We start from the raw sequence: 13,008 nt of genomic DNA on the forward strand, positions 1-13,008 counted from the left end.
TTGATTTTGAGAGCATTATTTCTTCATTTCATGTTGATGTTTTGTGCTGTTTTCTCTCAAACCCTGGTCTTCTCTCCTAAATATCCCCTGTGCGGACGAGCTAATGTTTGTTCGTCTGCACAGAGGTATTGTTATAATAATTCCTGTGCCACAAATAGGATTTCCCCAATTTAAAAAGAAAAAACATAATAGCACCATTAAGAGAGATAAGACCCATGATGGAAAGTAAACCGTTAAACCTGGTTAAACAGTAACAGCCTGTATTGGATGCTGTGAGAGGTAAAGCAGCCGCAATGAGATGTTGGTCCACATCATACCTGGAACTCTATTGGGGGATTTTGACAGAGTAATTTTCAATAAAATGAAAAAGCTGGAACAGTAATCAGAGTTCATGAGTGCAGAAGCAGCCTGAGCGTGAGGAGAAGGACTCAAACTGAATCACTGGTCGTTTGTTCAGGAAAGTAAATCTGAGTGCAGACAATCAGAGAAAATCTGCTAACAAACAGGTTTCAATCAAGACAAAGACTCTGCTCTTAAAGATAAGAAAGAAAGTCAATATCCAATGTACTTGAAATATAAAAAGTAAACATACAAATTTTGCAGAATGTCGTATAATGCCGTGTAACTACACTTGGTAAATAAGTATAAAGTATAAGGTTCTGGTTATGTGCATTGTGCCAGTTAGTCTGGACTGGTGTATTGAATTTCACTTTTTAGGAGAACAAGGTAAAGACAGTCTTACATCTCCACGATGCCCTCCGGCAGGTTGGCTGGTATTTCAGTGAGGCCTTTGCGACGACAGTCCACGATGTTGTTGTTGCAGCTGCAGCTCTGTGGACACACGGCCAACTGGGGGACACAAGTCCTCGACTCGGTCTGGACTGGACCTGTAGAAAGTGACGTACAGATAATGTCCACAGGGTCAGTCCCTGGAATTATTGACCAGATACTGGTTGTTCTAAAACAGTGGTCCACAAAGACACTTTTTACAATTTCACATTTTCACTTAAAAAAAGAAAAAGAAAATCCCTAGTTTTGATCTCTCATGACGTCATCCTCCTCCTGTCGTGAAAACATTAAGTAACTGTAGTATTCACTTAATGTTACTACAAAACATTATCATCTAAATATAAGAGGTATGACAGGGTTAGGTAACAGGATACAGAGATATTTGGAGAAAGACATGAGATTGAGGAATAGGTAAGGAGGCAGGGAAGGAATGAAAAGAGAGAAAGAGAGTGGGGGGCGGGGTTAAAGGCCAATAAAGAGGCAGCAGCTTGACAGTCTATTAGCACAGAGAGCTGAATCAGACGCCTATAAACATCGCCTATACTATCTGCGGCTGATAACACCACTGCTCTTATACCGGCCTTTCAGCTGATTATGCGCTCTACACGGTGTAACTCTCTCAGTGTGATAAACTCAATGCTGCGCTGCCAGAGACGATAACAATGCCGCTTGTAATAATGGCCTTTAGGTTTATTACGTCCTCTGTATACGTCAAAGAGTCAGCCCTCTGCGGCACTAAATTCAAATGTACACAATGTACACTCGACCCTCAGTGAAGCGTGTCACATAAACATCAGTGTGTCTGAACTGTTTGGGTCAATTCTTTGTGAAAACATTATTTTACAGTCTAGATTTTATTCTGAAATTCAGTGCATGTGTCACTATTGTGAAGCCAAAACAGGCAGCTACTCTGCAAAAATATTTTTACAGTGTTTTTCCCCAAAACCAATGAAAGATTATGAGTGAAACTAGAAACTATAAGCACAGGGGCTCTTTAAAAATAACTGCTTTGAGTCAAGTAGCAGTAATATCAATGTGATGATCGCAGAAAGTACACAATGTTCTTCAGCTTGACCTTCAGCTACTAGGATATTTGAGTAAAAACATATGTGTGTAACTTTTAACTCACCATTGCAAACAAAGTCCTTCTTCTGCACATCCGGGACGTTGAGGCCCCTCATGTGGGCGGGGGCCATGCACTGAGTGAAGGGAGCCAAGCCCCGTCTGGCTCTGAGCCAATCAGAGAGCCAGGACAGGTGACAGTCACAGTGGAGGTTGTTGGAGTGCAGACGACTGAGAGAGGACGAGACAGTAGATTAACATTAAAAACTGATTTCAGAGCAAAATAAGACACAAAAAGAGAAAATTAACACAGAAAACCTTTGATTATGAAACATTTAGTGAAAATGTATTTGTTCTCTATTCAAACAGGTTGAATTTTTCACATAGTTTACATCCTTGACGTTTGCTGAGGTGAACCACTCACACACAAACACACAAAGTAATATCCTCAGCTCTCATTTCCCCATGGTCTGTGACAATATGTCTCCCTCTAGAGAGACGACACTACAGCTAAATCACAATCTATTCAGAAAGACAGAGACACAAAGAGGGGAGCAGGGGAATGAATGAAGAGGACACTTAGGAAAGAGACGGAGAAGAGGGGGGAAATGATGTAGGGATGAAGAGAGAGGACGCACACACTGAAATCCAGAAAGGACAAAATAATGCAAAGAGGTGAAGAGAATCCAAAAGACACAAAGGATGAAAAAATTCAATCAAATAAATGATGAATTTTATCCATTTCTTTCAATGATTCTTGGTTATCTTGGCTTTATGGGTATACAAGTGATAAGACATGTGATTACATGGGGTGCATCTTGTATTTCTAAGCCTAGATAGAACCAAAGAGAAATGTATTTAAAAAAAATAGTTTTTCAAGGTTATGAACATGCATGGTTTCTCAGGGGCCTCTTTTTGCATGTGTATTTTCTTCATTCATTTATTTTTGGTTTATTCATCTCAAAGATGTTCTCTTCTCAAGTGGGAGAATTACAACTTCTTTTGTAGTGGTCAATGTATTGAAAACTTAGATTTGAAAAATTCAGATGTACCACGTTTTCAATTCGATTCACTTTTATTTGCATGGTGCCAAATTATCTCGAGATGCTTTATGAAGTGCAGTCGAGACATTACAATGTTTAAGAGAAGCTCCAAACAAGGAAATTCACTGAACCACATTTTAGCAAAAGGTTGAAGGGGAGTTAAATTAACATTAAACACATTAAATTAAAATGTCTCGTTTCCACAAAAACAGCCATTAATTAAAAGCTGCTGTTTAGTATAGGAAGCGTCAGGTGATGCTTGACAGAGCTGCACTGGCTGGGTTTGACACCTTGAGAGAGAGAGAGAGAGAGAGATGAGGAGGATGAGGAGGATGAGGAAGATGAGGAGGAGGGCGGATTGACAGCAGAATGTCTTGTCAGCGTATTACATGCCAGCCGGGATATCTAGCCTTTCAGAAGACAGGCTTCCCTTTGTAATAAAGCAGAGGACAAATCCTGTTACAGAACAGAGATGGGCTCATTGATGCTAGCAGCGGGGGCAGTGGGTTTTAATACCATTCTCGCATTATAAATCCAGTTTATAGTCCAACCCCTGCCTGGAGATATCCACGTCCCGCCCCACCCCCAGCTCAGCCTTAATTACTGACAAGTAGGATTAAAACACAGGGGAGAATGGAACAGGCTGGGGTTCTGGAGGAAGTGTGTGAGTGTGTGCGTGTAGCTGTGAATCAGCGATAGCATTCGTTGTACTTATTTGTTGAAAACGTGTGTGAGTGTGTGTATATATACATGAGCGTTTGTGTAGCTGCACGTCGGTGATAGCATTTGTTATGCTAAATAGTTGAAAATGCGTGTGTGTGTGTGTGTGTGTGTGTGTGTGTGCTTGAACTGTGCATGTGTCTCTCAGTGGTTTGCTCCATATTTTCTCCAGAGGGTTACTGGCCACATCTTTAGTGTAGTGAATTACACAAACACACAAGCAGTGGGAGTTCTAATCTTTCCACTGGTTCAAGTTTCTGAATGAGAGGCACCATGAGGTGATATCATTACAGTTAATAGAATAAAGGAGAAAGGGAGAGAAAGACAGGAGACCATATATTGATAAACGGATGAATAGAGGGAGAGGAGTGAGAGAAAACCAGAATGAACTGTACATGGTGTATACGTAAGCAGCTGTATGAAGAGACCACAGATCAATTTGGCGGAGAAGGTGAGCCATTTCATTTAAAAAGAAGTTTCCACACACAAACACCTACATACACTTCTCCAACTTCACCACTAATCAAATCAGGGACATCCCTAAACATTTGATTGAATGAGTCATTTTTATAAAAGCAGCAAATTCAATCTTGGGATCCGAGGGCGGCAAAAAAAACGGAAAAAATTTAATAGAGAGGAGGTGGCGAGCAAGAGGAGGAAGAGGAGGCAGCGTGGGAACTGAGTTATGAACACTGGACATAGAGGAGATGGAAATAAGGAGATGGAAAAGAGGAGGAGGAAGCCGAAGGGAAGAAGGGAAAACCTTAAAGTAAGGATGAAGACATTTAGTAAATGATGGGATGGAAGTCAAGGAGAATGGCAACAGGGGATAATATAGTGTGAGAAAGATGCAGCCAATCTGGAAGGAGAAATTCAAACGGGACAGCAGAAACAGGGAGGAGGAGCAGGAGGAAATCGGAGGAGACAGTCACTTAGTGTTGACAGAAAACAGAAGAGGACGAGGGCGTCTGATTAAAAGATATTGGATATTGGTAACTCTGCACTCGATCTCCTGGCAACTGTGTCGCTGTGCTGTTTCCTGAAATCCAATTTTAAAAGTCTGATTTTGATCTGCGTCACCAGAGTAGCCGCAGTCTGCAGGGAAACGTCAAAACGCCGCCCTGTGATTGGTTTTAGACAAAAAGTGTCAGTCAAAATTCTAAAGACTAATAATTCCTAGGAGATAAATGCAGCGCCATTATCCTGCTGCTGTTTAGTTGCATTTTGCGTTTTAGAAATCCCCTGAAATTTCTGAATGTTAAGTAGGGTTGCGTGACCACACACGCGCCTCTTAAAAATGGCGATTTGGGGAGGAAATCCCATTCTGTGCACGCTGGTTTGGTGTTCTCCAACCCCAGTGTGGCTGACAGGAATGCAACCAATGGTCTGACTCTCAGACAGTCCCATGGGATTATGGGTATTCTCCCTTGATTTGTCGTGCCATGGCCTTGACAACTGCAGGATCTTCGTCACAAACAGACAACGCACAAGTTAAAGAACCCCCCTCTAATCAATCAGAGGAGGTCATTTAGCCTGGGGTCCATGTTGGATGTGAGTGTGTGTGTGTGTGTGTGTGTGTGTGTGTGTGTGTGTGTGTGTACACATCAGTAACGTCAGTATATGAGGTTTCTTCTAATGAATCAAAGCAGATTGAACTATAGAGCCTAAAGAAATCTTTCTTGTGGTATTGATGAAGTTACCATTACGCATGGGTGTGTGTGTGTCTGTTTGTGGGATGCAGGCACACATTTGTCACTGTATTCATCTGTGTGTGTGTGTGTGTGTGTGTGTGTGTGTAATGGCCACATGATTATTCACAGTCATGAAACAATAGAAGAGTTGCTCTCTTATTATGGCATGATTAGATGATCACACACAGACCCTGCTGCCATGCCGTGTGTATGTTGATGTGGCATTTGTGTGTGTGGGTGAACATTACTCATGTGTGTATAGTGTGTTTGTACCAAGTTCATATGGTTGTACAAGTTGGAATGTATTAATCCATATGCATGTGTGTGTGTTAACATTCAACCACAGAGTACATGTGAGCATCTGTAGTAGTTGTGTGTGTGTGTGTGTGTGTGTGTCATACTCACAGTGTCCGCAGCTTGGGCATGTGGTTGAAGCTGGACAGGGGGATGAGGGTGATGTTGTTGTTGTTGAGGGTGCTGAACAGAGAACAGAGAGAAGAAGAAAGAACAGATGTTAGAAAAATTAAACCCTGGTCAAACTTATTGGTCTGGTGGTTTAAAACAAGAAAATGTAAGTCTGTCCAAAACGCTGGATCTGCCATTGTCACTGTTCTCTAATGGCTCACAGGGAAAAAAATAAATAAAGTATTAGCTATTATAAGCCATTAAACCATATTCAAAAGAACTTTTAAATATACCTCAACAAACTAGTTATGTTGCAACACATTTATTTTTCAGTCTTTCTGCAATCAATACCAATTTGTAAAAATTCTGGATGGATTTATCCCAACACTTTTCTAATAATATTCTAAATAAGCAATCTGAGAAAAAAGAAGCCACTTATTAAACCCTTAACATGAGGAATGTTTTGAATGGATGCAAGTCAATAAGGTTCGGAGGCCACTGGTGAACTGATGTTTTAATAAGAATTTAAAGGTTTAATGTGGGAAAAATAACAATTAATAAAAACGAAGCAGAAAAACTAAAACATTTCCAATACAGAAGAATGCAGAATATTAACCTATCGACCTTCTATTTGATTGTTTTAACTATTTTATAACTCTGGGTTGTTGACTTGACTTGAATATAAATTTTAAAAACACTGCTGGCACCATTTCAAACCTCATCAAAACTGTAACACACTGCATTTGCAAATTCTGACCTTCTGTCCAGGGGGCCACTAACGTGCCAAGTCATCACGTAGAGTGTTAACTCGTTATTTATTAATACACACACACACCCTCACACACGTGCACACATGCACAAAAGCACCCTTGATCTGAGCTTCTTCCATTTCTAACACATAAGCAGGTCACTGCTGTCTTTGACTATTAGCTCTCTCATAAACTACACTCTGTCTCATATGTAGTATCGACCTGAAGTGGAATGAAAAACAAGGTTGACTGTCTTTATGAGCACACACACACACACACACACACAAGCACTCACACACACACACACACAGGCACTCAGTGTGTTGAGGAAACATAAAACCTATTGATTCTCAGTGATTTTCATGCACAGAAATGAGAGAACAGGGAAAAGAACAGAGGGAAATAAGAGGACTATTCCATCAAAGCGATCCGAGGGGGGATGGTTCTGCAATGAGAGACTAGTACAAGCTGCTTAAAGAGCATGTACAAAACAAAACATGGCAGAGCACGAGCAGCTCCCTCGTGACTTATAAGCACCGCACGCTCGCTCGTTGATTTACAATTCAGCGAAACATTAAACGGGACAAAGACGTGCAGCTCACATTACAGTATATGTTCCTAATGAATGTGTGAGTTATTATCTTTGGATGTAAGGAGCCTCAGTCTTTTCTGTTTTAATGAGTTTAATCATAAAATCCGGGATGTTTTAAAGAAAAGGAGCAGTTTGGTTTAAACCACCAACCTCAATTTTCCTGATTCAAGAAGACACTGACGACCAAAATATATAGTCAACAGAATTTACAAATCAGATCAAATAAAGGCAATACAAATATAGACTTGGAGCTAAAATGAATTTTGATCTCATTTCAGCTGAATCGTTGCATTTCTATTGAAAAGAAACCGATACATTTTCCTGCTGATTTGGGCAGAAATATAATATGCAGAAGAAATAATATCCCCCAAGTACAACTTGTGAGTCTGGTCAAATTTAAAGTTACAATAAAATTCAACACCGTGATTCAGTGTACTTACAAGATGTTACAAGATAACAACTGCAGACTACAATGAGAGATCCATGTTAAATTATACTACAGGGTGTTCTTTTTCTGGTGGCTTGTTGCCAGTATAACCCTTTCACTTTGTTTTAGCCCAATTTCCATGAATCGTTCATATTTCTGGATAAAAAAATGAGTCGAGTTTACGCAACACATCACCCGATACCATGTATTTTCAAAGAGTCATTGTTTGAGGATGAATAAAAGACTGGGGAGTCATTTTTAATCTGTGAAAACCATTCATTTGTCACAATTAAGCTTTCACAAGGTCAGCTCTCTCTGAAAAATCGCCCAAATTCAAGATTAAAGCAAATTTAGAAGCAATTGCCGCATGTTTGTGCCTAAATATACAGTTTGACCATGATTCAGATTTTGCCGACACAAATCAAGGGTGGTTTGTTTCACATCGTGTTGTCACAAGTGTTCAAAACAGCCTCATTACCCGAGGTTTGCTGTCTTTTCACTAACACCCACTCAGACTTAAAATAGAGCGTTTCTGCTTCACTCTGTTGATGTTACCACTTTTCTTTCTCTTTCATTCCCTCTTTCCGATTCTCTTCCTTCATTCTCCTCCCTGCCAGTATAGCCTCAATGGCCTTGGTCGCCGGATTAGGTTTCACACTCGCCCTCAGATCCACACACACACACAGGAGTGCTGCTCTGGTCAGCCCTGTCAGGGGTGATTCCACCCAGTATATATAATTTAATTGTGGAATAACAATAATTTCCCTCTGCAATTTCCCTGTCAGATTTTCTCCCAGTCACTCTGTTCAACGCACCGTCCTCATCTCTCCACCTTAATAAAGCAGCAACTGAACCGACTTAAGCCAAGTCAAACACTACAAACATAATTCTGAAGTCCACAACTATGTTTTATATCGTGGGCATTTTTTCCCCTCGGCTTGTTTTACACTGCTCTGGCCACGGCTGCACTCCTAAAAGGGCTGCGTAGATTTAGAGTGATCGTAGAAAAATATTTGCAATTTGGCAAAGACAGAAAAAGTTGCTGTAGGAGGATCAGTCTTTAATATCGGAAAGATCGTAAAGGAAGGCTTGAGTCCTGCAGAGGCCGTGGGTTTGATTCCGATCCAGCTCTTTGCTTTGTATCTTCCCTCCTCTCTCCCCAGTTCGTTCTTATCAATAAAAGGTGAAATGCCCAAATAATATCTATCTAAAGATATAAAGGCTCCAGTTATTAAAAGTAAAATTGTCTTTTGAAATATGAATTTGGTAAAATACCAAAAGCCAAGATTTGCATTCATTTTGTGGAATAATACATAAATGTAATGATCCTTTTACCCAACTTTGACAAATAGGTGTTCACCTCATGTAGACATATTTTTTAGTGTAAACTGAAGTTTTCTAAGACTTTTGATGGTTTTATTAAGTTGTTTTTTTAACCTTTAGCCTTTTATTTCATTTTATTTTACACTTATTCTTCTCTTCGTGTTTCAATTGACTAACACTACAGTCAACTCTGCTTTTCTAAAGTGCCATAAATAAACTAGTGCCCCAAAAACCTAGAGATGGGAGAAATGTCTCACATTTAACAAAGTGGGTGTTTCATAAAACTGATGAATGTGCTTTGACAAGTGTTTGGCTTGGAGTGCTACAAGGACTTCAGGAGAACAGACAGATTACTGTACACCTGTGAATTTCATCCATTGGATTTGATTGTGGTTTTATACTTCTGAATTTGGTTCAGATGGGGACTTTCCACTGGTTCCACCTTCTGTCAGTCTGAACTTTATAATCCTGCAGCCTTGACACATCCCGACACACACATCCTGTCCTGTGACCACTAAATCACAGAGTGCAAACCAGAGCATTGGCTCGGTGTTCATGCTCCCATTTACAAATGCTTCACAGCTAATGTGATACGGTTAAGAAAATACTTACATTAGTGTTGCAGCTGTTTCCTCACTGACATTTTGCTTTGAGTGAGAAAGATCTCTTCTGTTCTCTGGCTTTTTAATGTTTCTTTTCTTTCTATGGCTGACTTCAGATCCTGACAGAGTCCATGATGAAGCTTCACATGGTTTAAATATGTTGAATAAGCTGAAACACTGGTGATATTTAGATTCTTTTTTTCTCCCAGGCAGCACTAAAGCAACTGGGATTTATATTTCTTAGAGATGAATAGGCAATGAAATTAATAACAACTGCATCCATGAAATACTTACATTTTTTAACATACTTTTGAAAAGTAGTCATCTTAGTACCAACACAGTTTCATATTTTAACCCAGAATAAGGCCCTCTCCAGTATATTGTCGACATTTTACTTGGAGCTCTATGCCCTCTGCAGATTGACTATTAGAGAAAGCACATTCTGTTTTACAGTCCCAACCACAGGGAGCTCGAGGACTCGTCTCACAGTGTTTACAGAACACAGTGTTTCTGTTAAAAATGGCTATTCAGTTCTATTTGCTCTTTTTAATTTAATAAAGGCTGCACTGACCACTGCAGTGGTGTGGCAGGACAGATCCAGGATCACAAAAAGTGCCACTATTGTGTAGTGCGTATTCTTGAGTCAGCATGTGTACTGCATGCTTGCATGTATCCGCATGCAATGCAGTATGTTGCGGTAAAAGGGGGCCTCTGCAGTCAGTGATGGAGGACACTCTTTAGAGGAAACCCACTGTGGAGATGCTATCGTTTGTGTGTGTGTGTGTGTGTGTGTGTGTGTGTGTGTGTGTGTGTGTGTGTGTGTGTGTGTTTGTGTGTGTGTGTGTGGTCTGTGTGAGACAGAGAGAAAGAGAGTGATGTTATCATACGTGTCTTTGCTCCAACCTACACACTGAGGTCAAAGCCTTACTTGTCAATCTCTGCTCACACACACCACACACACAAATACAAACACCCACACACGTTAACATCAAATTCTTTTCACTGTGGACAGGTTAACCCAAACCTTGTCAGTAACCGTTTTGCGTTTAACTTAACTTAAATTCCCACAAGGCCCTTAACTTAACCAGATCCTCAGAAATGAAATGTTCCTTATTTCGTGTGGAAAGAGGAAACAAAAACACACACGATAACAGTAACTGAAGATTTCCAGGCTATTTCCACACATCTGCTCTCGTGTTCAGACCCTGGCTACTAAGCCGAGCATGACAAATACCTTAAATAATAAATAAATACCCTTCTCCAAAACAGCTCTGGAGCAAGAGGTTAGGTTTTAGTATTTGACAGCAGTAATGTATTTAAGGCTGGGTTGAGAAACAGAGGACAGGTGTCCTACAGAGACAATGGCCCCTATGTGTCCTGGTTGTGTTCTCAAAACACACAGGAAATTGAAGAAGAACTTGTTTCTTTGATTCTTGACAGACAAAGGAAAACTGTGATCAGCTGAAATCAGTCTGCTAAGTTCAGGAAGTTGTATCTAGATCTTATTTGGATGTAACTAGGCCCAAAGCATGTAGCTGGTACACACAGGCCTCAGTGATTGTATAAGGTGAATGGACATGTGTTCTGATTATAAAAGCCATTTCTACATGCTTACCAAAGCCAGATTTCTACTCTTGCCCCAGAGCTTTGCTGAGTGTTGTGTGTTTTCTGTCACACTGAAAGTTTAAATGCACAGGGTAAGCTTTGGGGGTTGAAGTCTAACATTAGAGTCACCATGAACAATAAACATGATCTTTACCAGCTTATTTTCCCTCTATGGCTTGAGAATATCAATCTCCAAAAGGACACACATCTCTGGAGGCATTTGTGTTTGTGTGGTTGTTCTTAAGCTCTGCTGAGTTGTAATTACTCTTGTGCAGCTCCACAAACTCTCACATGCCATTGTGTGCCTGTGTATTAGTCTCTATTATGCTCAATCAGCTTGAACAGGCACAGATCAATACACTGACAGAATGTCCGAGTTACTACAGCCACTAAAAGGCTACACAACAACTTGTGCAACTTTATGACTGTGATTACAACCAATATTGACCTCACATTCAATACAATTATTCTGTCTCGTGATCACTAACATTAGTTATGGTCTGCGAAATGGGGAACGTTGATGAGTGAACTGAACTCAAACATAAAACTAATCATAAAATGTGTCTTTAAATAACAGTATTAAATAGTAAATTTGGAGTTTAGTATGTTTATTGTTCATTAAATTTGTTCACATACTCAAACAAACAAGAGGTTTTTGCACCAGTGTATCAGACTGATGGAGTTGCTGGTTTTTTACTTTTTTTTATAGAAATGTGAATTATTTCTCAGTTAACCCATCTTCTCTTCCTATGTGAATTGATTTTTAAAATAATCTACAAAATTAATTAACAAAATGAAGAGTAACTTCTACAACATTAATGATAAAGGAGAAGTCCGTTGACAGAACTGTTGTAATTTGGTGATTAAGTTAAACTGCATCATGCATCGCTTCATTTCAATTGTCTGCGCTCACTTTGGAATTTCACACATTTCTAGTATTGACGTCTCATTTTAGATTAAACTCTGGGGTGAAAATCCTCTGCTGCACTTGGACCTGCACTGGAATCTCAAATCAATGATCCGTTGAGGGAATGAAAACACAACAAAGCAATTGTATCACCCATACATCTGCCTCTTACATAACCTCTAGGTAAGGGTGGGATATTCAGGGTTAGGGTTAGGGTTAGGGATTTTCAGTTTATTTCACTGGAGACGTCAAATCAAGCCCACATGCCTCTTTCTAAATTTAATCTTTTCAGGACTCAAATTGGAATTCCAGCATTTTAACTGAAAAAATATTGATTCAAAGGATTAAATGTCAAATGTTACTCAGCAGAAAATGCTGCAATTAACTACGAGAACATTTCATGCAGTATTTTCACTCAGAACAAAATTATACAAGCTGAAACCAGGAGGGAATTTTTATAATTTACCAGAAAATAATTGTTCATTCAATAAGCTATTGAAATTGAAAACTACAGATGTCGTCTGTGTTCCTGAAGGGATGTTTGCCAACTTGTTGAGTTTTTGCCAATGATGCAATCTTGGCAAAGTGAATGTAACAGCGGAAATACCTCGAGCAAGCAAACATGGCAATTTTGAATATTGTCTAAATGCCACGGTGATATAAAAACAAAGGGATTTAAGGCAGATTTGATAGCACTCCCATGGTTGTAGGGTGAATATAAAGCCGGAGACACAGTCATGCAGCTTTAGGTGCAGTTACTTCCCGGAGTCTTTTCATCACTGAGCGATTGTCTGGCAACCGGCCGATACTCCAGGAGGTTACTGTGCCCGGCCAAGAAATAATCTGGCTCACAACCACCCTAACAGCACAACCTGTCACTTTTAGACATGTTTTTTCCCCCCAACAAATAAACAACAATATGCAGCATGTTGTTCAGTTTAAAGTTAAACTAAAACACAGCTTTTGTTAACTTTGGACAGAGGGGAACTGTTGGTAAATGTTGTGCTAAGCTAAGTGAGCCAGATACTCCGGTGAGATCAATCTTCATCTAAACCTCTTCAAGAGAGTGGACGCAGGTATCAGGCTATTCATG

At 39.9% G+C, this 13,008-nt stretch overlaps 1 protein-coding gene across 1 annotated transcript in view; it reads right to left on the reverse strand.

The window, feature by feature from the left end:
• slit3 (slit homolog 3 (Drosophila)) overlaps positions 1-13,008 on the reverse strand; it is a 220,166-nt gene that overhangs the window by 57,396 nt on the left and 149,762 nt on the right. Inside the window, exons 7-9 of the mRNA XM_053429489.1 lie at positions 5,711-5,782; positions 1,919-2,082; positions 743-887 (exon numbers count right to left, since the gene is read on the reverse strand). Coding sequence (XP_053285464.1) covers positions 743-887; positions 1,919-2,082; positions 5,711-5,782 — 381 coding nt within the window. The remainder of the gene's footprint in view (positions 1-742; positions 888-1,918; positions 2,083-5,710; positions 5,783-13,008) is intronic.

Source organism: Pleuronectes platessa, chromosome 8 (assembly GCF_947347685.1).
Source record: "Pleuronectes platessa chromosome 8, fPlePla1.1, whole genome shotgun sequence".
NCBI classification, from domain to species: domain Eukaryota; kingdom Metazoa; phylum Chordata; class Actinopteri; order Pleuronectiformes; family Pleuronectidae; genus Pleuronectes; species Pleuronectes platessa.